Below are 26,565 nucleotides of genomic sequence, written 5' to 3' on the forward strand. Positions count from 1 at the left end.
ATCCAGGAGGGAACACTTCATACACACAGTGCACTACTTAATTTTTATAGTGCTAATGCCTGAGTCCAGTGACTGCTTCTGCTCTTTTTGTATAAATTACATATAAAAAGCCTCATATTATTCTTTACCATGTGCTGCATTTTTTTTATTTGCTTATACGGATATAACAAAGTAATTGCTTTGAAGTCAATGAACTATATCACAAGGAGCATTCACCTGCAAGCACTGTTCCATCATGCAAAAATCACCTCAAGCATCAGGTAATCTCTAATTACCAAGCAACGCAATCCAAACTCACTCTCATTCCTCTTTCATGTACACACTTTTCTTTGTGGCATCAATAATCACAACTAACAGGCAAACATTATCAGCAAGGAACATTTTTGGATTCAGTATTCATGGTGAAGAATTTCGTGGAATTCATACAGTCACTGTGCAGTAGATATATCTACTTAGAATATGGTAATGTGAATGCATAGCTTATTCCAACTCTCATCAATCTCTGCTTACACTTGAAACTAAACCATCTTTACAAGATATGTCATTCTAATTTGAAATTAAACTCCAGATTTTAACATCAATCTTCATTATACCCAAGAGCTGGCAGTGGCTTTCTGCACAAAATCACTTTGAGATACTGAAAGACTACAATAATGGATCAAATATTAAGGATGATGTGGAAGAGGCCTGGTGTTCTAAAAGGAGCTGGCAGAGACAACAGAGGATCTGGTCAATGGCAATTATTTATCAACTTTAAAGGATAAAGAAATTTACAATGAGTGAACCGGCCATCACTACATAAATCTACATAATTCAGGAACAAAATTGATGAATTAGAGATGTGGCAATAATTCTGAAATAGTGGCATTGTCAAAAAGAAAGATGTGAAGCAACTCTGAAATACTGACAAGATTATTGAAAGTAGTGAGCACGGAATGCCACAACACCTGCTTAGTACCCTTGCAATATCACATTTTCTTTACATACAAGATACATGCATATGCAAATGGTCTAGTTAACGTCATCTATTTATGATGACCAAATCTCAACACTGCTGTACATTTACATATCTATAATGAAGTAACACCTCCACACTGCTGCACTGTATCATTCATATAATTTGTCATTATAGAAAACTCATAACAGAACAATGAACAACACAACATACTATAAAGAAATGGTATTTTCTAGGTAACCAAGGCATGAATAACCGAACTGTGGCCAGGAATGTGTTTTCTTTTCTCTTTGTACAGCTTAGTATGATGAAGTACAGTTGTAGGACATCTTAAAAAACTGTGTTGTAGAGGATGAATGAGGAACTATATTGGATGGAAGGCATACAAGTATTACAGCCCTTACTATGTATAAAATTAGGTCATCGAAGTGCAGTAGTTCACATTATAAAGTCCTGCAACATCCACTCAGTGATCACTTAGCTATCCACAATCATGTGAGTCACTGATGCAATGGAGCAAAAACAATGAACTTCTCAAAATCTATAATTGACCACAATTGATCTCCAGTTTTGACAATTACAAAAGGTAACCTTGATGCGGTGGTGAAAAACAATCAGCACAAACCTATGGTTCTCCTGTGTAACATGAAGCAAATATGCCTACTCAGCAAACATTGTTTAAAAAGTCAATTTCTAAAAATGTACCTACATTCCATGTTACTAACCAAAGCCTCAAACTAAGCGCATCTCAGATTTCTTTGTGCAAACTGTGACTGAAAACTTCAGCAATTAGTCTCAGTACTGCTAGATGCCTGAGAGCAGCAGAAGAAACCGATTTAAATATTTGATCAGATGAATCATCATAAAAATCCAAAGACCTTGAAGATTACAGGACAACAAACATGAAGTGAACTAGTTACTGGTATTGTGAAGACATGCAGTTATTCCCTGTATGCTTCATTTCAACCTTCCACTTTGTGGAATTAACACTCAGGGATAACTAGCCAGAAATAGCAGATGAGAGTGGGATGCCAAAATTGCATTGAAAATGTTCTTATTTTTATTTCTTAAAGAAAACAAGCAACAAGGGCAGAAACTGATTGTGCTACTGCTGCTTTGTGTAAGTTGCTTCATTAACAAAAATTTGTACACATCACTTATTTCCCTCTTCAGAGGTACTGCATAAACCATTTCTAGTCCATGCAAGTAGACATATACACACACTCACACACACATGCACATACACACCAAACAAATAGTTGCTGGCTTCCTGCTCCAGCTGGACTGCAAGGGCACAACTCCTCACCTATGCCTGTACCTTTCCCTGCTGAGGGAAAAAGGGCTTTAGTGTGAAAGGAAGTCAGCCCTAACAGCCTCCCTCTTACCAGCACACTGACCACTAAGCTATCACGCCACATGTCATACGTTCAATATTCAACTGGCACCAGTATTATTTTTTCAATTGGATTACTTGAATTAAGTAATTGTATATCATATCAATTCTTAGATAATTCACAAGGGAATCAAACCCTCCTGCCCTTCTGGATCCCAATCTCATTAATTAGGGCAAGCTGGAGGCAACTGATGATTATGATGACCAACATTGCTCTATGCTTGTAGTACACTGCAATGCATTCACAATTCTTTGGTTGGCTTGAATAACATTCATTTATATGGAAAAATTCCTCCCACACAAACAATGCACTCTGGGCAGAAAACACAAGTGAAACTTTGCAAAACTGTAATGCTTTCATAATTAATCATCATAGAAATACATATGAAATTACAAAAACTATTGGTGCTTCATGCAATTCAGCAGTAGCAGCAGCAGCAAGAGCTTGTAAAAATAAGATATAACTGGGGTCCTCAAAGGCTGCAGCTTTTGTTTTAGGAGTTCCTCTCCTGTATCACAGATGCACATGTGTGGCTATAAAGAACAGTGTTGCAAGGCTACTTGCTTCAACAAACAGCCTCGTGTGAGAAAACAACTTAGTACAGGACAGGACGTACTCTTGACAGGATCCCTCTGTGGTGTAGGAATAACCATGACTACTTTCAAGTCTGCAAGCCTCAGTTACAATCTAAGCCTTTAAAAGTGGCACACAGCCCAGCCTACAGCTCCACTCCTGGGTCTTAATAACAAATGGGCACCTCAGCAACTCAGATATCATGACATGCTTTATGATTGTGTCTGTCCATGACAGACAAAGGAGAAAGAACTTACAAAACACAATGAGTAATATGATTCACACATTAAAGTGTACTCTTCCTCTTGACTGGGATTTCCAACCTCCTCTTTAAACACTTATTTAGTAAGCTGATCTTAATGTGTAGCATCAACCAGTAAATTAAGGATAAACTTTCTAGATCATTCTAAAAGTACTGAAATGTGACTGAAAATTACTATAAAGTATATTTTAAGTTCAGCCCAGTGTATATAGAGAAAAAAGCTTTGATAGTAATTCCCATGACTGGAAACAAATTAGGAATAGTAACTGAGAAATGTCACTCTTGCTCACTGGTTCTCTCAACACATGGATAACAACTACATGTCTCTGGTTGCAAAGAAAAGCATTACAGAATAATCTGAGATACATCAGGTATAGTAAAAGTCAATCACAAATTATTTAATGATTTGTAAGGCTTATTTAACCAATGGGAAACTTTAGTGTCTTCGATACAGACAACACAGTATATGGTTTAGCTTTGTGAAGGAAGGGTGCTGCCACTCTTACACACACCATCAATCACTTGTAAATAATTTTCATCTGGTACTCTAACTTGGTACACCAGAGCACAATGTCCAGGTTTTTCTGAATTCTACTACAGTTCTTATTCAACTTTAGAGTTATACAAGATGCAATTCTTTATCTGTTGTTCTTGAAACATCTCTATGAAATCCATCTAAATAAAATAAAGGTCTGAAGTTGTTAAATGAAATCCTTCTAAATAAAACAAAGTCTGAAGTTGATAGTGTGCTAAATTTAGATATGACCCTTAAACATTTAATCAACAATAATTCAATAACCCTGTAGCCATCTCAGTAAAAATGTGATGGATAGCCATATTGCATAATATGCAGTGACACTCTTTTAGGAATCCCAACTACCTCTGCATAAAACATTTCAGGAAACACAAGAAGCTCCGCACGTTTATATTTATCTGAATTATACTAGGTATGCCCAAACCTAATGGAAGTTCACAATTTGCTCCATTTTCCTGCAATTAATAAATTAACAAAATTCTCTGCCTATGTATGATGCCTGTTCCTAAGAACTCCCCACAAGAGGATGGCTGTGACAGGGTTCTACAGGACAGCAGACAACCACAATGCTATACGACAGCTGGGAAACATAGCAACAATAAAAACTTGTATCAAAAGACTGGCATTCTCCATCAGACGTAACTAAAGATGCTATTATTCCTGCACTGATCATGTAAGTGGGAGAGGTGAAGTCAGTGGAAGAGTTCATGTTTGCATACCAGTAAATGCATATAAAAATTTACAGTAAAATTTGCACAAACCCACAAATCATACAAACTTGGAACTTAGATAAAATCAATGTATTCAAAAGGTAGTATGAAATGAGATCAGAATGGACTGTGCAATGTCAAGTAAACACATTTACTGAAGTTCTTCCAACACACACACATACACACACACATACACACACACACACACACACACACACAGGAGAATGAATACTGAAATCTGAGAATAGTTTGTGGGGGTGGGCAAGGAAGGAAAGGAGACAGGACATATTCCATACAACATCCTATGCAGAAGGCGTCACTGGCTTACAAAAGCATATATTAATACTCTAAAGGCTGGCTAAATAAAACACTGATATACAACTTACATGAGCAAAACATTACATGCCTGTTGATTTGAGCACAAACAGGAGACAAATATCTCACTGCTTTCAAATTCTCTGCCTCTGTTCAAATGTTTAAGTTATTTTCTCTGAAAACTTACACAAAATCAATGCATTCAATACTGGACATAATATTGCATAGCTAATTCAATGAACAAAATTAAACAGAACAGAACAATACTGAAATATATGTAGGTGTGTAATTACTATACAAAAAGTAAACATTTCATATGCACAACTCATGCAAATCTGAATATGCAAGGAAGCCAAACACACATCCTCTCTTTCTCTCTTCTTCCATCTGGCTTAAGTGTTCAAGACTTCACCAAGGATCATTATGAAGATTTTAGAAGGAATATTTTAGACACTGGCTTAGCACAAACATCCCTCTGAGACCCTGAGAATGAGATTACGTATTGGAGGAGAGGGCTTAACAAAACCAAGAGGTTTGAAATTACAGCCAGAAAGGTAAAACTATGAACTATCTGTTTGATATCTTCTATTTGCTGGTTCCAAGCCAAACTAGTAACCATGTCAGCCTACATGCAGCAAATCTCCTACAAATTTAGGCCATTTATTTTACTGGGCCATTTAATCTTCTAGTCATTAACTTAACATTTATGCACATCGTACAAATACAGTATATACACTAATTGCTTAAGTGATACTCTATAAAATAACCTATCAACTATTTACACAACTCTGGGCTCTAGGTGCCTCCTCTGTTATTTATAATTTTCAACTGAAAACTGGAGTTTGCTGGATTAACTTAAGTTAGCTTGTAAGTAATAAAATAATGCCCCAGGTATTTTAGCATATTGGAAAAATATCTTACTATGAAGTAAAGCAGTTTGGACTGTGTTCCTTTGCATTTCAGGCTCAGGACTATTTCTTATGTTGTAAAGGAAACCCAGGATAGAATGTGGTATTTTCTTTTAGGATCCAAAAATATCTATATATGTACACTTTCATGGAGTAATCACTAATTTACAGGAAAGTAATATGCACTGACTGACAGTAATCTTGTATGCCCAAAATGCCACAGGAAATGGATTCTTAAAAATGCATATTACCCTTCTTATTTGTTATAGTTTCAGTGGTCTAGTCTTACTCACCTAAGACACCAATTTATCATAAATATTAGGTAAGTGGCTGAACCTTCCCACATCCAATGAACTGTAAGAATGCCAACACGTTCTACTATTACTCACACTATTTGGTAAAACGAGGGGAGGAGATGCCCTACGTGAAGGAGAGTCCCCTCTTCATGAGCGTGGCCTGGTAGCGGGCCTGGGCGGGGTTGACCAGGGCCAGCAGCTGCTGTACCAGGTCGTGAATCTTGAGGGAGGGGCCAACCTTCATTCCTGTGAGGCCCATCACTTCATTCTGGGACAGTGTTAGCAGCTTGGAGCCATGGATGTTCTGTGACAGCAAGACAATATGTGGTGTGATTATTATTAGACATTTTGGTATTTCATACAACTTTACATGTTTTGATATCACTGAAGAACAGCTACTTGGTAATCACCTATACACAAAGCATAACTGGTGCACACTTACTTGTGATATAAAATTGTCACAATAAGCCCCACAGTCATTAGTTTTGAGGAACTCAGCAACATCTTGAGGTGTCCACAACTTGGGCTGAACCTTTGATCCATCCTTCACTGGGCCATCAATGAGCCTTGGAATATAAGATTTAGTTTCATTCTCACTTTGTGTTGCTGACACAAGGGACACTTGAGGACTGGTGGAGACTTGGTGGGTGACTGTGGATGACACAACTGGAGACTGGGACGTTGTTTTATCCTGCTGAAGACTTCCATTCTTCTGTGAGGAAAGCTGCCCTGGAACTTGGGACTTGATCAAGTCTCTAGAATTTCCTGAGGTACCGGCTTTCATACTGGTGGTGAAGGGGGCAGTCTGTGTAGCTGAGCCTTTGACTGTGGATGGCTCAGTGACTGTCTGGGCACCTTGTTGTATTGTACTCTTGGAACATACATTTCTCACATTTCTCATGGGTTCAACTCTGCTCTGCAGGTTTGGTGATGCACTTGAATAGCAAGTGTTGTCTTCTGCACTAGACTGATCAAACTGAATAGGATGGTTTGTGAAATTTCCCATTTTAGTTTCTGACACAGAGGAAGGAGTGAAGCTTGCACTGGACAAATCCCCAGGTAGACTTGATGGAGGTGTAGATGAAGCAGCTGATGAAGGATTGCACGATTTCTCATCCACATCCCAAGCCTCCCCGGAACTTTCGTTGCCATCCAGTGAGGCGACGCCTGACGATGTCTCATCTGCAACATTAAAGAGGATTTAAGGATCTTAAAACAAGAAAACAGATCTATTTCATATATTAGCAGGTTTTGTGCTGTCAAACAAATGGTCTTGGTTTCAGAATACAAGGAGTGTACAGCTACTGAACAATATCGGTGTTATGTGGTGGACCCACACAGTCCAGTGTTGAGTAGGAGTCATACCATATTTACTCTTCAACTATGAACCATCCAATATGCAGACAACAGTCTCTTAGATTGGTGTCACATCTGATTATGACACTCTTAGAAGGCATCACAAATTTGCACGGCAATTTCTTTTTAGTGACAAGTTCAAACCTGAGATATCCTCCTCATCTGACTGGTTGTAGGAGCCTGTGAGAGTCCTGGCTCGGGTGGACCTCACAGGGAGAGTCTTAGTGTTACTGGCAGTAGAGAGAGTGCTAGCGGCCCTGGGAGATCGTCTGGCATCTTTTTTGTTGTGGCTTCGATGGACTCTGGGAGCTGACGAGCTCTCTTCTTCGATCGGTAAGAAGTCTGCCCAAAACAGACAGAATGATATGAAGCTATGGACCAATTCATCAATGATATCTGAACGCCTAAATGTTTCGGGGAAAAATGCATGAAATCTTTGCATGAATACCACACTTTAGGTAGTGATATTTTCCATTTTGAGCAGACTCCAAAATCAGAAACTGATTTAATATGAGTGATTTCTGCGAGTTTAATATTTTGAATAGTAACCAACCAGTCAACTTCAGGTATACCTGGTGGTCTCAAATCAGGCAACATCTGCAATAGAGCAAAGAAGGGGGGCCAGTCAGGCCTCCAGCTTCAACATAAAAGCCCTTGCTAAACCACACACATGAGTGAAGCTACAGTGAAAGCCTGCTGTCATTCATTTATTTATATGATAAAGAATATTTGTATATCAGTAAGCTCTTTATTAAAATCCATATGCATGTGTTTGGAGCACCCTAAACACATCATGGGGTAACTTTTTACAGCACAGCTAATGGCGTGCATTAAATTCACCTTTGAGATCATCTTTGGTAGAAGGAAAACAACACATGGTCATAAATGGTTCACTAATCCAAAATTCACATGTATGATGGCTGCAGGCAGGATGTAAGGTGCATGAGGTAAGAAGCAGCATCATATCCAATATATTTTCCAGTAATCCTCTCTGACATCATACCTGTGTTATGTGTGTGGAAATGAGATGTATTGTATGGAGATGAACTTGTGAGGGTAAATATAAGACAGCAGGGTCTAAATCATGAAGTGTAATCTTTCAAAAATTGAGTGTGGCACATTCTCCAATATTACCAAATTGCTTACCTCAAACTGGCAGCTTTGGAGCGTAAAGTACAAAAACTGTTAAATGAAAGTCAGATACAAACCTGTTCACAGATGTCATGGTGATGGCAGCAAATGTAAAGTGTTTTCAGAAACACCAGTAAAGGAGTTTCATACCATTTGCTTGCCGTAAGTCACAGGGAATGTAAAAGTTGAGGTTTTGAGAGAGAGAAAGGTCATGTCAGATTTATTATTGAGAAGCTGCAGAAAATATTGCAGAATTATAAAACTAATAAAGAGCAGTGTATTTAGAAGGGGAAACAGATGATATGTGATAGATCTACATATCCGGTATATTACCTAATACAAGGAACATTATATGGAATGAAGCAAGTTTTCAAAAGCCACACCCGGGGAAGATTTGGTCACCTGAAGAGACTGAGACAATAAAGAGACATGATAAGTGAGTAAGGTGGCTGCTGTAGGTGCAAACTTTAGAAAGCATAAGGAAACTTAGCATAATTAAGAGCAGGTGGTTGGGAGAGACAGGACAAGAGTGAGCAATGTGAGAAGGTATGGGAAATAGCAAGTGGATATTTCTGATGTAGCCATCTGTTGTGAATCACAAGAAACAGATAAAAACACACATAGAAACAGATGAGGCCAGAAAAACATGAAGAAACATATAACTAGCCAGATAGTAAAACTAGGCAAGTCCCAACAAGTCAAGAAAAGAAAATAATAAAGACCATTAGTTTCCTTATTGCCTCGGATTCTTCTGCATAAAACCAAGGATACAGAAAATGGACAAGCCTGAAGTGAAGTAGGAGCAGCTCACCTGAATTCTCGTTTTCAATGGGCTTGATGTGAGGTGTGGGTGACTCGTCATATCCTGCCTCAGACTGGTTCTTCTCTTTGGGTGGGCGGCCTCTTCGCTTCTGGGCAAGTGCTGCGGTGCCATTGGTATTCATGCCGCCACCGCCCACCTTGCCCAGCTTCTTGCTCCCCATGGGTCGCCCCCGTCGGCCAGGCTTCCCATACTTCCACCCACCTTTTGGTTTTCTCTTTGGCACTTGTGGTGTAAGAACTGTAAGGGAGGTGCAGAGGACTGATGGAGGTTTGAAAAGATGTCCAACTTGGATTTTGGGATTTAGTCAATTATATAGTTACTAAAATACACAAGCTTTCTCTAAAAATCATTGACACTTAATAACTGTATGTATTTCATATGAGTTTTCAAAGCTTTTGCATTAATCCTTTCATTATTTTCTCATATACTTTTCAAATAATCTTTGATGACATTTGATGTCTTACCTTCAGACTTTGGTCCCTCCAATCTGTAGCCAGACATGTCACACCAGCCAACAGGATAGATATCAGGGGACTGGTAGTCAATCCACTGGTCAAAATCACTTTCCCAGCCATCAAAGTGCACCTTCAGCAGTCTTCCCTTCACTTGCTTCACTGTGGCCACACAAACCAGCCGTGGATCCATCAAATCTGCTGACTCCAGAGCCATCCCTTCCTCAAAGCCATGAGTGGGCACTTCCTGAAACACATCACACAAATGCATTGTCTAAAGCCATCAAGCTTACACTGATCTACCTTTTAAATGATTACTTATACAATGGTATATCTGTAGGCCTTAAATAGAATGTACATGTTAGAAAATTTAAGTTAGGCACTAACTGAGTATCATAAAACCAAAACAACCACAGACAGAAGACTTTTAATAGTTCAATGAAGAAATGCTGAAAAACTGAATAATGGAAGACTTTTGCTGTGTCTTAGTGAAGGGCAATGTGACTCCAGAGACAGATAAAAAGTTAGACACAAATGCCATGATAGATAATGTAATGATCACTATGTATCTATATACTAGGTAAACAATCCCATGCAGAGAAGCCCAGACAAGACACACACACAAAACAAACACACACATCATTCACACTCTTAGCCACATTGGCTCCCTGTGGAAAGGGATAGTCTCAATCACAAATGCTTAAATGAACAACTTTTCAAAACACTTATCCTCCTAATTTTGAATGATTCTTTTGACATTTCTTCTAGGACTTGCACCTCGGTGGGCCTTTTTTTCTTCATATTTTTGCTCTTTTGTTATCCTTGATCAGTACCCCTCTTACATAAGAAAATAATAATAATAATAATAATAATAATAATAATAATAATAATAATAATAATAATATAGAAAACTACCTAAGTAAATATTTAAGCATAAAGATCAATGCTTTGCTCACCCTGTTGAAGAGGGATGGTGGTGCAGCGGTGGCCTGAGTCTTCTTGAGGTATGTAAACCAAGAGAACTGCCCCTCATACCCCCGGGGAGGCGTCAGGGGGATGTTGTGCATCTCACAAAAGCCAGCCGGAAAGATACAGGGGGAGGTTGCATGGTAGCAGAACCAGTCAGAACACGTGTCATCTGATTCGTAGCTGTCTATCCTTATCATGAGGTAGTTGTTGTGTAGGACCTGCAGGTAAGGCAGCATGGGTTAGTGGCAACAATGAATGAATATGGGATGAACTTTATAAGCCTAATTCCAATGACAACATTGAACAAGAAATATGACACTGAGGAATTTGACTTTGCACCTTCATTATCGTTGCCACACAGATTGCAGATAAGTTGAGAGGATCAATGGCTTCTAGTTTCATTCCCTCTGCAAAAGTAGTCTTGGCATTCCGAAGATAGGCAGGTAAGGGGGTTGCAACAAACAGCTCGGGAGGGGCATCATTGGGGTCATAGGTGCCGCGGATACACTTTTCATGGTAGGACTGGCTTGCTACGATCTCGTGGCCCACCTCCCTCGACCAGCCCACCGGGTGAATGATGGGAGCATCCTCATGGCACCAGAACCCTGGAGAGGCAACAAGAAGCTTCTGTTACCTGCTGTGTGATCAACATGCTATACTTCACTCGAAGGGCATAAACCTACAAGTACATGGGATACTGAATGTTGTAATCAGCAATGAAAATATAGGCAAATCACAATTTAGGAATATTCAACTTAGAAATAAAATGATCTTGTCCAAATTTACAAATGCAGAATTAATATTTATGAATAAAGATTTAAAAATGTTGACCTAAAAATAATAAAAAATGCATAAAAATCTATGAATAACTATAATTTACAAACACCTTTTATGGAACATAGCTTATCTGTAAATCCCAATTCATCTACATGGTATGATTACTGAAAAATGCAACACATTTATGGTGACCACTAATGTGTGTCAGTTGGGCAGGTGCTCCTTACCATTGTCATCAGGAGGTGCTCCGTGATACCTGAGGTGCAGCCGCTTGCCCACAACCTCTGTCACTGTAGCCACTCTCATTTGTGCGATTCTGTTTTTATCCACAACTTCAACATTAAGCCCTGGCCTGAAGTGAAGATGAGGAAAACAATTTACATTCAAAACATCTCAACACTCTATCAGTACATTAATCAAGGCCAATAAAGAATCTAACAATCTGTTTCTCTCTCTGTCTCTCTCTCAGACACCTCACAACTTCTGGGAGTCTAGCCATCAAGGTGGCCACCACAGAGGATCCTATACCTCTTCCCATCAAGACACTCCCTCCTTGCTTGAGTCTGAAAACACTATCATAATAGTAATATTCCTCAGAATTTTCTATTCCTCAGAAAGTAACTTGTGTCTATCAAGATGAACTTAGCTATTTAGTACTATGTATCTTAGCATAAATACATAAACATAAAAAATCATACATGAAGTGAGATTCTATTTATTAATTGCCATATTCAAGACAGTTTACAGGAGCAACAAAGAAAACCCTCCTGTATGTGTGTGTGAGGTGAACCAAAGGAAGACCAACAGCAGCCTGTGATGGGCTCCACTCACCTGAACCGGGATTTCTGACTCTCCACAACACGGGACACAAAATTGGTGGGCAGAGTGCGTGCGCCAGTGAGCCGCCGCATGAGGAACTCCTTCCAGTCCTTGTACTTGTGCTGGATGCTGCGTGGCGGGATGAGTGGCCGGCCCTGCGTGGCACACCAGCCCACCGGATGCACCTCCTCTGAGCACAGGTCCACCCAAAAGTCCTTGGAACTGTCCTCTACAAAGCCTTCAAATCGCAGCTTGGCTTTGAATCCTGTAAGGCATCAGTTTTATTAAAATAGTGGATTCCTCATGAAGAAAGCTGCATACATACATATACCAAAGTTGTCTCACCCATAAAGCACAGTAGCCAAGACAAGACAAAACATTCACATCCACATTCATCCATACCACTCTCTTAGCCTCTTTGTCCCCAATGGAAAAGAGAAGGTACTTCTGTCCTTACTTTATGGGGATCAACCACACAATTTAATAAAATATACATATATACACCTACATTTCAAGGTTAAGGTAATTATTACGAAATTATAAATACAAATACAATACATACATCTTAACAAAAAAACTTTAAATGCTGCAATTAATTTGTTAGTCTTACCTCCTATAGCAATGACAGTGGCCACCCAGTAGGCATCCTTGGTGACCCCCTCCTCTCCACACCCTACCTCCACCTTCATGCCGGCACTCATCTGGTCCCAGCACTCGGCCATGGGAGCCTGCACATGGGTGGAACGTAAAGGAATTAAGAGGTTTTCATCTTCCAAGTCTACTTTCCAACTTCTATTCTTAATCATATAAAAAGATACCTGAATTTCTCTTTTATAATTTGCCATTTTCCATCATACATGCTCAATGTAATTTTGCCTGATTTTTTTTTTTTTCAAGAGGGCCACTGGCCAAGGGCAACAAAAAAAGAGCAAGAATAAAAAAGACGCACTGAGGTGCCAGTCCCCAAAGAAAGGTCAAAACCTCCCCTTTGAAACAATTCTAGTCACAGGAATGAGGAAATACAGAAGCAGGCTGGGAGTTCTTGAGTTTCAAAATTATTTAATATAATTTAGTGGAAATATATGTCTCAAGTTCAAAAAAGCAGCTTACATGTTTAAAACAGCTAACAGGAACTGCTTTGAAGTTAGGATCATCCAGGTAAGACGAGGCCCAGGAAAATGTTCCCTCTAGGTCCACCGTAGACTCTGGTGGGGGAAGGTACGTAGGGGAGGACAAGGTTTCCTGGGGCATTGTAACAGGCTGGGGCTGCACCACCTGGCTGGGCTTCGTGATGGTTGAGCCGCCTTGGGGCAGAACATCAGGAGATAAAGGAGGAACCTGGTTGACAATTTGCTGCAATAGGAAAATATCATCATTATCACCAGTCTCAAAGTCTGCATAATCCCCAATCTACTCTATGCAATTCCAGCAGAATTTTCTCCATCTATTTTTTTATCTGCCTTTTTTTATCTCTTGGTAGAAGTCAAATCACAAAAATCAACAGTAGTTTAAATATCTTGCAAAGACATTTCAATACTGATGAAACTTCTGTAGAACATATGAGTACATGCATAGGTTTTCACACACAGCAGTCATCCCAAGATGGGAAAGGCATGGCACAATGCAAAACAATACTTTATAACATAACTTTCTGCAAAGCACAAGCCCTCCATACTTTACCTCAGGTGTTGGCAGCACAACCTTGGCAGTGTCTTCAGGGACTTCCTTCTCTATCTGCCGGGCCACAGCCAAGGCCTGCGACGGGGGCAGCGGTCCACGGGCACACGACAAACTGCAGAACTTTCTCTCCTTCCCATAAAATGCATGCTTGACTCCAATGGCTCCACACTTCTCACATACCGCTGTTACAAAGTAAAAGTTGGGACACAATGTAAATATCCGGGAATTCAAGTCACTCTAAATCCTGGAACTAAATCTATGTAATGTACAGTAATATACATACATTCTGATCAAGAGTATGTTAACCTCTAAAGGACCGGAGGTGGCTATAGCCACTTTACTAGGCAAAGACTGGAAGCAATCATAACTGCTTTGCAATTTCAATGCTAAACCTAGATGCTTTTTATAGTCTTTGGTAACACTGCCTGTGAGCTAGTTACGCTAATCTCTATCTCTGCCCTGCTCTCACCATGGTCAAAAACAGTGATAGCAATTTTGATTAATCCAATATCCTAACCACTTCCTCCTGACCTCAGACCTCAACGCTATACATATTACCTGTTCACACCTGACCACTTGCTAAAAGTCTTAGAGGGTGCAATTGGGCGGCAACTCAATAAAACTGTTTAGCATGCACGAAGAGAGCTCAGGGCACCTGTTTTCATCTGTCAGAGAAAATGGACACACAACAGGCAAGTGACTCATTCCCTCTCCTCTTCAACTCATTGTCTCTCCATATCTACTGCGTGTTGGAATAAAGAAGACAATATTGAGTTCAAAGTCTACTTATTTTCTTCTTCCATTGCAGGCTAAGATTAAGGTGTGTGAATACAGGCTATTTTCAACGTTTGGTGCTGGAGGGCCGGTCCTAGCGAGACAAAAATCACTACCACTACCAGTCCTTTAGGGGTTAAAGTAGCAGGAGTAAGCACATTTACTTATCAGTTTGAAAGGCCTTCTAAAGTCTTCAGAAGTGGCCTTACCCATTCCTTCCCGCATGATGGGAATAGCACTGAGGTCAGTGTCTTTCTGGTATGCTATTGGAGTTTTCAACTTCAGTGCTGGATGCTGGTGAACCTGCAAAGCAAAAATATGATTTACTGTGTAAAAAATGATAATTTTTTACTTCCTTGTTTGTTACAATTCATCACCTTAGGTATTTAGTATGCAATAGGATGGTTATCAAATGCTACTTAGAGAAATAATAACTCTGCCCTCCATAAGTGAATAGTGACAATATATTTGCATTCTTTAGATAAACAGAAGAGAGGCACTCCAAATTTTCTTCAGTACAAATAAACATTGTGCACATACACAAGAGAACAACTTCAGTTTCTTTGAGTATAAAGGAATTAAAAACTAAACAGACAGATCAGGAATACCTCTGGTTCCTGCAAATACTTTGCAGGATAACATATGCACAGAGATATGAAGGGGATTAGAAGCCGCATTCAGTACACAGGGCAAGGAGACACACACCTTTGGCTTCTTGGACTTGGGCATGGGCGGTGGAGACTCATCTGGGTGCTCCACCATGCCAGGTTCTGTGATGGGTGGAGTGCCCTGCTGCTGCATCACCTGGCTGCTGGAGGAATCCTCGTCGTACCCATCATATGCCTCGTACATGTACTCTGGCTGGCTCACATAGTCCCCGGTGTTGGGGTCGTACAGCTGAGGCACAAAGGAAAAGGAATTGCTTTACATCCAGCCAATGAGTGATGGATGAGCTTTCATACACCTCCCAGTACTCAGATATCTGAGTACTGGGATCTGTAAATCTACAAACATCTAATTTACACATTCTAAAGGTTACAAATCAAATTAGGTTGGTTGTCACTGGTCTCAATTCATGCATGCAGAATTGCATTTTACAGGTAAACACCATAAAAATTACTTTAGAAGAAAGCATCTTTCTAACAGGCCAAGGTCTCTCCTTAAAGAAGGCAGCTAGGACATGATATCACATATTGTCTCAGCAAGAATTTAAATAGTGGAGGGGGTTCTCAGTCTAATTACACAATTCCTTGTAGTAACTTCCATAAAAAGTTACAACAAGCATGAAACCACAGTCTGTCAGTGGTGTCAACATAAACCTGTAGTTCACCAGCACTACACTTACCATCTGAGTGTGCTGTGTGGTAGAGGGTTCAGTGTAGGGCACTGGGGTGGGCACCAGGGGCCGGGGGTGGTCAGACAGCAGGGGAGCGGTGGTGCCCGTGTTCAGCATCACCTCAGCTGGGTCTGCTGGGTTGAAGGACACTCCCGTCACTCCGTACCAAAGCATCCCCAGGTCTGGCAAGGAAAGACAAGAGTGCTTCTCAAAGTTCTGTATTGTACCAGTTCAGACACAGCCCACACCTAATCTTCATCCCCCATAGATCCCCCTGAAGGACACTAACCTAACTGGGAAGGGGGGGGGAGTAGGCGGCTTTGCCCCCCTGAACCCCCCCTTTAAGAACACTAACCTAACTGGGGAATCTCTCCAGTTTTCAAAATAAGCCTAACTTAACAGGGAGGGGCTTTGCCCCCTGAACAATAATCAAACCAAACATTACCTAACCTAAACAGGTACCCCCACTGGACCCTGCTTAAAGACACTAACCTAACCGAGGAATTTCCTGTTTCCAAAATGTGGGGTCTCATCCTTAGACTTCATGAGTGTCCAAATTTGGCTCTCCTCACCCTAAAAACCCGCTATTCCATCGTCCCCAACACTGCAGGCGGTAGGAGCCGAAAAAATAGGATATAGAACCGCTTGACTCTTCTTAATAATTACCATGATGTGAATCATGATGCAGTAACAAACCAAGGTAACATGAAACAGGTGTAGCAGTGAGATCTGGTGAAAAGCCTGCCTGTGCTATACACCACACCGCCTAACACCAACACATACCCTAAATTACTCGTACTACATCTATGCATTATAGTGTGGCCCAGGAGGCAGCAACAAGGCCAGGAGGCGGCACAGACAGGGCGTGCAGGGGTGCATTGAGGGGCCGTGGGGAGGAGGGCGGCCTGGCTGGTGCTGGCCTGGACCACCTAACATTTCACCACCCAGGGCCTGCCAGCACTCCCTGGGGCATGATCCCCTCACTAGTGCACCACCCTGCACACGCAGGGGCGGCGGGGCAGGCGGGGCGGGGGCGTGTAGGCCTGGCATGAGAGCAGCGTGCCTTTGTTAGTCACATTGTTTAGGGTAATTGAGGTGAGCGCCGCCGCCGCCGCCACAACACAGTGCTGCCCTGGCTGTCCAGGGGCGCGCCGGGCCCATCACACGCCCTCCGTGATGCCCGAGGCCCCCACGCCACCTACCATCTTGGGATGCCATCATGGGGAACACGGGGAGCGCTGCTAAGCATCAAATGAGGTGAATTAGAGGCGCCTCCGGACCCGCCAGCCCCGCATCGATCACACCACAACAACACCACTGCGCACGCGCACACATTTTTATCGCGAATTTCAAAGAGAAATTTATGAACATTTAAAAAACCATATCTTTCGAATATACATTAATAAACTTATAGCAACCATACAAAATACACAGTAAATTTGCACTGTTTAAGTGCTCTTTAACCGCCTCGCGCCGTTAAATTTATCTCGTGGAATGTGGCTTCCTCGAAAAAAAATATTGGAATTTTATAACGCTGATTCAAGAATAAACACAATTGTGCGAAACATTTATTCGGTAATTTATTAAACAAGAAAAAACGCACGCCATGCATGATGGCAAGATAGCTCTAATTTGGTGTTTCAAGTAATAATCTATGCATACCACTTGCTGGCAACTAAGGAAGTATGTGATCTTGGAGGCAGTACCGTTCCCTCGCCAGGCACGCGTTTGCCGCCACCACAATGCCTGGCTTGTCCGGGGTGGCCTGACATTTAGGCTTGGGTCACCGTGATTTGCAGTTCCAACCATTCCCATTCATGATGTTCACGTACAGAAAGCCTAACAGTAGACCCTAAGTACGGCAGTACTCAAGTAGCACGTTTATTAACTACTACTACTACTACCACCACCACTACTACTACCATTAGTGTGTACTACTACCATACTATAAAGGGAACCGTTTCATATGCGGGTGTTCTTTTTTTTTAATAAGATTATTTTGTATTGCTACTGATCTATATTTCTAACTTTTTTTTCGGCGGGAAAAGTGGACAGTGACCACGCCACATGTACTGCTCAATCCTGAGGACACCATACCCAGACTGGCTGAACATAAATCACCTACTTATTTCAGCACATTTTGTTCTGAGATGCTACTGAACTTAATGTCAAATATGGAATAGCTTTAATAGTGAGTGGCATTCTTATCATACGCTGGTGAATATGTGACACGGTGTGTGTGTGTGTGTGTGTGTGTGTGTGTGTGTCGCGACGTGATAGAACACACACGTGCACACGCATTTATTACAAAGAAAAGTAACTGCGATAACTAAACTATATTTAAAGAAAAGCTTGTTGCAACACTCCTATTACACATTCACTCACACACGTGTCAGTAATCGGCCACAGGAAGCTCACTGATATCGGGACGAAGAGCGATAACTTGAAAAGAAAGCGTCGCCTCATTATTCATATACACACGACATAAGTATGAAAAAGAAATCGTACAAGTTGAGTCAGAATGACATTAAGGCGCCATTCCCACGCGGCACGTTAAAGTTGTAATTAATCCTGATTTACCATGACTCTCTCTCTCTCTCTCTCTCTCTAAGCCAAAGGTATGCAGATGTGAAAAAAAAATATATATAATTCTCAAATGTTTCAGTGCCCTACCTCAACTGCTTATAATGGGCTCTAAGAGAAGCAATTTGGATCCCCATATGTTTTTTTTTCAGCAAAGATCCTGTACTATCAATTAAAAAGAATAAAAAGGCGTATATCCTAACTGATCATCTCTATGGCTTTTCTGAAGAGGAATAAGATGTTTCAAAATAATAGCCATCTTTTGATCTGTTAATGATATATTCATTCTGAATAGCTTGCAACTGGGGACTAGGGTACTTTTGTGGTCTTGAGACAGTTCCTCTTGTAACCTTGATCATTCTTTGTCAATTTCAATTATATTTTAACACAATCATAACCTAATGTCATTCTTCTGTCTGATGATCAAGAAACCAAGTTGGTGTTGCATATAATAAGGGATATACAGGGAAGAGAAGTAAAGCTTTTAGTATGGAGAGACCAGTGTCTGAGCTCAGTGGGAGACAGACTGACTGGGTCACAACCCAATCAGCGACAATGTTACATGAACCATTGGCCAAACCATAAGATTACAAAAGCAGCTTGGGCTCCTGTTACAAACTAAGAATGGACAAACTATAACCCATTCATGCCTTATTCCTAGTAAGGGCTTTGTTTATTTACAGAACGAAGATTCATTATTAAAATTTATTATACAGATCATGGATTCATATCAAAAGGTTACAATTGGTTCCTGTCTCCACTGGAAGGCAAAAATCACATTACTGTACAGTGAATCTTTGAATGAATGAATTTTTTTTTTCTGATTGGAAAAGTCCACTGAAGTAAATTCCATGCAGGAAATACATCTGTGAGGTGTATCCCTCTTATTAATTCTGTTTTCCATCAAACACGGAAGCACCTCTGTTTTTCCAGTGTTGGAATTGTCATTAAGAACCTGCATTGTACTCTACAAAAACATCAGGACTAACTATTACCCTATTACAAATCTCCACTACAATGAAATTACTTTATACACTACTACACCTTTCTTGGAAAATAATGTAATCTATGAATATAAAGAGGTTTTTCCAACTACACCCGAACTAATGTACAAAATCTGCCTCACTGTCTACACATTAATTAAAGCTTTTATTTACCTATAAATCAATTTAACAATAAGATCAATTTAATATAAAATGAACAAAATAATATATAATAAAAATAATACACTATGATTAGACTGCTGAGTGTACAATTGTACATAAAAACAGCTGTACACTGGAATGACTCACCACAAACAGCAGGCAGGAAAACTTCTCCCTTCGTGAAAAGAAACACAGCAGGAAAATGGACGACTTGCATGGATGGAAAGATGCCTCGGAGAGCTGGGTCATTTACATAAGATAAGGTTTTGCATTATGTGCAAAAAGGCCACAAAAGTGCAGCAATGAATTGGTGAAACCACTGAAAGCTTTTTTTAATGACACACAGAAACAAATACAAAGATTGACTTATGAGAAAGGGAGAAGACTGAATAATAAAAGTTGTATCTATGGAATGTGATGATAGTGGTATGTGTTATGAACAGTGCTTTTTTAACACTGTGGTAATGATAATGGGAGAGATGGCCACCAGCCTGGTGAAGAGTCCTTGGATAAGACAGCGACCTCAGGCTGAGTGCTTGTGAAGTGTTACAAACAATGAGTATGAATGAAGGTAATGGAGCAGAGATGAATACCTTATGGTAAGTAACTAAGCTTTAAGCTTCCTGGAAACTTATTGCTTTACAACTAAAGACTGAATTCTCTTTGAGAGATGTGCCTGGCACAGGTAAACATGATAAACTTTTCTTTAAATATATCATGCAGCAGATAAAATAATGTTATAATAAATTATTAACGAAATTATTTAGGTTGTATAGTATTACACTTGATAAGTGTGTGTGTGTGTGTGTGTGTGTGTGTGTGTGTGTGTGTGTGTGTGTGTGTGTGTGTGTGTGTGTGTGTGTGTGTGTGTGTGTGTGTGTGTGTGTGTGTGTGTGTGTGTGTGTGTGTGTGTGTGTGTGTGTGTGTGTGTGTGTGTGTGTGTGTGTGTGTGTTCTGTGTGTGTGTGTGTGTGTGTGTGTTCTGTGTGTGTGTGTGTGTGTGTGTGTGTGTGTGTGTGTGTGTGTGTGTGTGTGTGTGTGTGTGTGTGTGTGTGTGTGTAATTCATAAATATAAAATATACTAAGTAAGACACAAAAAGGTTAAATAAATACATGCTTTGCTAAAAACCCTTACCCTTCCCACTTGTCTGAGCATGAGGGAAAGAACAGCCACGCACAGATTCACTTCCCCTCTACTGACACACACACCTGAGCTGCACCTTGAGGCTCACCAAGCACACGCTGCTGCCCACACTCATGCACCTTCTGTCAGGGGCTCCATCATCTCATCCGGCTCCTCAGGACTGTGTGCGATGGGGATTGGCACAAACACACCAGAAAGGAGATTTATGCCTATCAAAATTTTAACAGTGAGACTTGTTACGTCATTGAAAGTTGCGAGGGCCAGGACAGACGTGAACAACCGCCCTGTTGCATCTACGATGGAGAAGAGGTTTTGTTTCCGCACCTGAAAGTCAAGGAGATGTTACATGACAAGTATGAACTACATATATCAATTCATGCTTACAGTAACTTCTGCCCATGGTCACATACATATAAATATAGAACCTACCTTTGAAAATAATGATGATGATGATTAAGTCCTTGTTCTCATTCCTGCCAGAGCATGACAAGAAAAAGCATGTCCTCTCTACACTTACCTTCATGCTGGAGAGATTGAGGAACAAGCCAAGTATTCCTGACAGGAGACACCCAGCATAGAAATCATAGCGCATTGCATGGGGGAAGTGCAGCACCTCAAATGCTTCTTCCAGGTATAGAGACACAGGTGCCAGAACAACAACACTGAAAGGACAAGTAAATCCACATGAAGAAATACACTAACTGTTCTTTGTTATCATTCAGGACACAGTAAAATTGGTTTGCATGGACACACAGAAAAAAAAGATGTGAGAATATGAGGCTAATTCTGCCTTTTTAATCTACAAGGCTATTTAAAAGACTGTAATGCAAAAAATAGATGTGTAAGTTGCAGTTGGTTATTGGAAAGTACCTGTCTAGTGGTTAGAGAGTTAAGAAACTGCAGCAAAAGACTTATTTGGCATCTTAAAGAAAAGCAGATACCATATAAAGGTCCTTAAATGGCTTACTTATTTTGCTGAATTTCAGAAATAATGGCTACTAAAGGAAAAAGAAAAGACTGCTTAGTAAAATTCTCCATACAAATAAATAAAGCTGCTTCAATGATCAAAATCAAAATCATGGATATGTTGAAAGAGGGTCAGGCTCTAAAATGTTATATGAATGAGTTTTTTTTCTATAATACTATGGGGTATATTCTACATGGGAATGTCCATACTTTAATAAAAATCCACAGGTCCTCCTCCAACATCTAAGAAATCAAATATGCACTAGCCCATAAATACACAAGAACATACAAAAGGCCTCTCTTCAAACATAAGGAGTGGCACCTGAGAAAAAGCTGAATGTGAGTGCAATATCATACAATTTAATCCAAGAATAATTAGATGCAAGACTCCATGGAAATAAACAAACTGCCAAACTGAAAGCAACTTAAGTCTCATTACAAAGACTTTATGCATCATCCTCCCATTCACTCCCACTCACATGTTTTGTAGTATTTTGTAATTCTTGTATATCTTTACAGGTTTTATCGAAAGATGATTCTCTCTTACCTGAAGACGTATGAGAAGTAGAGTCGGTCTACGTCTGTGTAGCGAGCATCGGCTATCTTGGAGTGCAGAGCCTGGACTGCCATGCATGCCAAGTTCACCATCATCCAAAAATACGGTGAATCTGAAAACTATCAACACAATGCATGTCATTATTTGTTGCTAATAAGACAATTCATATGCTGTTTTATTCACGGAATATTCTTTTACATATGAAAATAATATATTTTGTATTTGTAACTAGTATTTTTTTGGACTGGATTCAACTTTGATATCAGTGGCACAGTGACAAGTGAAGCACATCATAAGCTGTGGGATAATACTGTGTAGTGCAGAGTACACAACAACATCCTGATTCCATTTTCATCACTGAGTAATGTGGCATAAAATCATGATCGTAAGAAATGCAGATCACTATTTACTGAACAAATACCACAAGCAAACCTTGGAATGGTTCAGCTGCAAGGAGTTAAAGTAAAATGTAAGAGTGAGCAAGGCATCCTTCCACATGGGGCAAGAACACAAGGCAGCAGGAGTTGTACCGTCATGTCAATGTCTGAGAGCACAGCAGACACAGCGGTGCCGATGGTGGTGAGGCAGGCCAGTAGGGGGATGGGGCCAGCAGTCCTGAAGCTTGGGGCCACGTCCACCAGGTACAACACTGCTCCCAGGGAGTTTTGTAAACAAAGAAACATGGGCACACTCTGAAATATAATAAAATGGTAAAAATATTGCCTGAAGAAAATAATGCATGAAAAAAAGTACATTAAATACAGTCTAACTTAATGCAATACAAAAAAATAAATCTTACAGCAAGATAAAATGTTGGAATGTTTATGCTTATGCTTTGTTTACTCATTTTCATCATCATAAGTCACATTTCTGTGTAAGCATGACTGCATGTAAGCATCTTATCTCAGGTATCCTCTATTGTGAGAATATCAGTCTGTTATACATGTAGATGATTTCCTCAATATTTTCTTATTAAACATTCAATAACTAAGGTTCCCCTACACTACTAATCAAGTGTTGGCCTGAAAACTGAAAAATTAAGACAAATTGCTTCATAATTCATTATGCTCAGATTTAACAAAACCACAGTAAGAAAGGAATATTCCTTACCAAGTTTGCAAGAGCTTTAGAGCTGGCAACAATTCCTGCTGAGAAGAAAAGAAAGGATGGTAATAGTGATATAAATCCCGGTTTATCAAGCTCTGTGGCAGACACTGATAAACACTTGTTGGACAGCAGCACTCGGAGCAGGATGCCTCCCACCAAGGTTTGCCATCCTTGAAAGATTGTAGGGTAGGTAAATTTAAGCACCGACAGTACATACTGCAAAAGAATAAAGATGCATACTATTAAAAATTGTAATCATCATAGATCTGTAACTTAAAGTACCTGACATATTTCAAGCAGTGTTCCCTGCAGACTTAGCTGTGTGCATCTAAGGTCATGACAGGAGAAATCTGAAGCTAGACATTAATTATAGTATTGGAGTCACACACATTGTCACAAAAGCTAATGTGAAACATCAAATGTTGAAAATTATGGCAAATCATATGTTATTCCTTGGAAATCATGTCATTGGAAGCAGAGACCCACATATCATCACCCTTGTGCATGGAATGATCCCACTCAATACACACTCATGGGTGCAGAGTCAACAAAAAAATACTGATTGTATGCATGAAAGTTATATCACATTTCTATATCTATTCATGATGAATATAAAGTAAGATTAGCATATTGCATCATTCTTTAGTTTTCTGTATATTCAATTGCAAATATGTTATTTTCTCTGTCTCTCTCCTCCTGATATAAGAGTATAAACATTAGAATATTTCTCAACTACAGATCATCATGCAGTGCAACCTTACCTTATTGACAAATATTGCTGATCCAAATAATAATAAATATATCAGAAAATCAATTGGTTGCTTGGTAACAGACATCGTTTCCGTGGAACTGTGACCTCCCAGCTCTCACAGAACCTGCAATAAAGACCTCCATTAATAATTAAGCACTGATGCTCAACAAAAAATGAGGATGCAGCTGCAGGCTGTGGCTGTTGAGACAAACTTTTTCATAATCATTAGAAGCTTCATTTTAAAACGATCCCTATGTTTACTGTAATACTGTTAATGAAATGGAAATAACTGTCCTCATCAACTTTGTGCTGCAAACCTTTGTTTAAATCATCCCCTGACTCACAACTCATTTAATTTTCAGAAGTGAAGCAAATCACAGAATCACAGCTGTCCAGCCCCATAAGGGAAAAATAAGGTCATAAAACAATGACAGCAATGATGATGATAACCAAATAATCCCCACAGCAAGCAGCCTAATACCACACAGCTCTCCTACAGGGGGGCAAGACACCACTACTTTTCTCATGTCAAGATGCTGCCATTAACCTCAAAAAAACTTGCAACCTTCAACTGTAAGCCGGACACTATAATACAAAGCTCCCGGATGTCACCTTTCATGTGAACTGGTCTCCTTGATAACCTACAAATATATGTAACATACTGGAAAAAGTAATCCTGGTTCTCTATTGTTTCTGTCTTTACTTCAGAATAAGCCTGTGACCAAAGAGAGATGGGCAGCAGCTTTGAAGATAGTCCTTATCATTATCAAAATCTTGGCCTCACAGTAACTCTCCAGCTTTCCTATACAAATACATGGCAATTATTAAGATTATATTATCTGTAATTCAGTATAATCTAATACCTTATCTTTATTCCCAAATCTAACTTGTCCTAACTTGTTTAGAGATATTCACAGAAATATACTTGGCTATTATCAATGTGAGCTCACTTGCACTTGTTGAAAAAAAATGAGACCAATTAAAATCCAAGGCTGTGTTAAGTCAGATTTGGTTCAAGTTTTCTTAAGTGAGATTAGGTTAGGCTGAGCTAGGTTAAGTTAAGTAAGGTTGGGTATGATACTCAAGTTCATTAGGTTACGTTAGGATAGGTAAGGTAAGGTTAGATTGGATTAGGTTAGGTTATGTAACATCCAAGTTTCTTAGGTAATGTAAGATAAGGTCAAATTAGGTAAGATAAGGTTAGGTAAGATATGGAAAGGTATGGTAAAATAAGGTAAGGTAAGGTAAGATTTGATTAGTTTAGGTTATATAACATCATATCTGATAGATATTGTAAGATAAGGTTAGTATAAGAAAGAAAGTAAAGTAAGCTAAAGTAAGACTATATTTGATTAGGTTAGGTCATATAACATAACAGTTTATTAAGAAAACCATTAAGGACAAGACTTGAGTAAGGTACAGTTCAGGTAGAGATAACCAATAAACATAACACGAATACAGGTACGTATATATATACGAGAACTCGACAAAACCCCCACGAAAGCATCTATCTATTTCCTTGCATTGCACCAGTTTCTTTCATGCCAAAAGCCTTCCATGAATGCTACCCTTAAATCAAACATCTACACAGAACCATTCACTACAGTAACGACGCCAGAATCACCCAGTACAGGAGCAACGACTTCCTAGCTAAAGGCCTGGCGTATCAATGAAGGACAGGAAGCCGAAATAGAGGAGTAAATAAGGGCGCAAGAGTACCTACCCCGGCCACTCACACGTTCCGACCAATGTTTGTTTTGTTGACGTGTTGCGCCAGGCTGGGATGGAGTCTCTCTCTCTCTCTCTCTCTCTCTCTCTCTCTCTCGACTATATTCTTCTATAATCTTAGTTCTCTCTCTCTTATAGTAGTAGTAGTAGTAGTAGTAGTAGTAGTAGTAGTAGTAGTAGTAGTAGTTGTTGTTGTTGTTGTTGTTGCTGTAGCAGTAGTTTTATTTATTTATTCTTTGTTTATTTATTGCCAATAACAATCATATACATTAATGAACATAATATACACATTTATAATGTATTAGTCTGCTGAGCATGAGCTCCCTAACAGACACGAATTTCATTTACATGATGGGAAATATAGTAGTAGTAGTAGTAGTAGTAGTAGTAGCAAGTTAAATCCGTGATGAATTGTAACCATATCCACAAGAGAGAGAGAGAGAGAGAGAGAGGGGGGGAGGGGGAATTTTCATAATATTACTCTCTCTCTCTCTCTCTCTCTCTCCTCCAAAGACCACAGA

General features: G+C 39.8%; 2 protein-coding genes across 6 annotated transcripts; both read right to left on the reverse strand.

Moving 5' to 3' along the window:
* Positions 1 to 1,997: 1,997 nt before the first annotated feature.
* Positions 1,998 to 17,422, reverse strand: LOC135116532 (MBT domain-containing protein 1-like). Of its 4 annotated transcripts, none has more exons than XM_064034064.1 (16): positions 17,268 to 17,422; positions 16,075 to 16,247; positions 15,435 to 15,626; positions 14,939 to 15,032; positions 13,956 to 14,137; positions 13,386 to 13,628; positions 12,886 to 13,003; positions 12,288 to 12,540; positions 11,684 to 11,808; positions 11,019 to 11,284; positions 10,667 to 10,897; positions 9,723 to 9,957; positions 9,247 to 9,516; positions 7,449 to 7,646; positions 6,391 to 7,130; positions 1,998 to 6,252 (listed from the first exon to the last, which is right to left on the reverse strand). In XM_064034064.1, exons 1-16 carry the CDS (start codon positions 17,284 to 17,286, stop codon positions 6,073 to 6,075), a joined length of 3,519 nt encoding a protein of 1,172 aa, XP_063890134.1. In that variant the 5' UTR covers positions 17,287 to 17,422; the 3' UTR covers positions 1,998 to 6,072. The 4 variants fall into 4 exon arrangements, with proteins under 4 accessions (XP_063890134.1, XP_063890132.1, XP_063890131.1 ...); XM_064034062.1 differs by having other exon boundaries at positions 9,247 to 9,495; positions 14,894 to 15,032; XM_064034061.1 differs by having other exon boundaries at positions 14,894 to 15,032.
* Positions 17,423 to 19,338: 1,916 nt separating this feature from the next.
* Positions 19,339 to 26,141, reverse strand: LOC135116533 (transmembrane protein 241-like). Of its 2 annotated transcripts, none has more exons than XM_064034066.1 (7): positions 26,040 to 26,141; positions 24,327 to 24,440; positions 23,569 to 23,781; positions 22,989 to 23,150; positions 22,450 to 22,577; positions 21,454 to 21,598; positions 19,339 to 21,260 (listed from the first exon to the last, which is right to left on the reverse strand). In XM_064034066.1, the coding sequence occupies exons 2-7, from the start codon at positions 24,399 to 24,401 to the stop codon at positions 21,048 to 21,050; spliced, it is 936 nt and encodes a 311-aa protein (XP_063890136.1). In that variant the 5' UTR covers positions 24,402 to 24,440; positions 26,040 to 26,141; the 3' UTR covers positions 19,339 to 21,047. The 2 variants fall into 2 exon arrangements, with proteins under 2 accessions (XP_063890136.1, XP_063890137.1); XM_064034067.1 differs by lacking the exon at positions 26,040 to 26,141 and adding an exon at positions 25,941 to 25,963.
* Between the last annotated feature and the right edge of the window lie 424 nt (positions 26,142 to 26,565).

Source organism: Scylla paramamosain, chromosome 31 (assembly GCF_035594125.1).
Source record: "Scylla paramamosain isolate STU-SP2022 chromosome 31, ASM3559412v1, whole genome shotgun sequence".
Classification (NCBI taxonomy): Eukaryota; Metazoa; Arthropoda; class Malacostraca; order Decapoda; family Portunidae; genus Scylla; species Scylla paramamosain.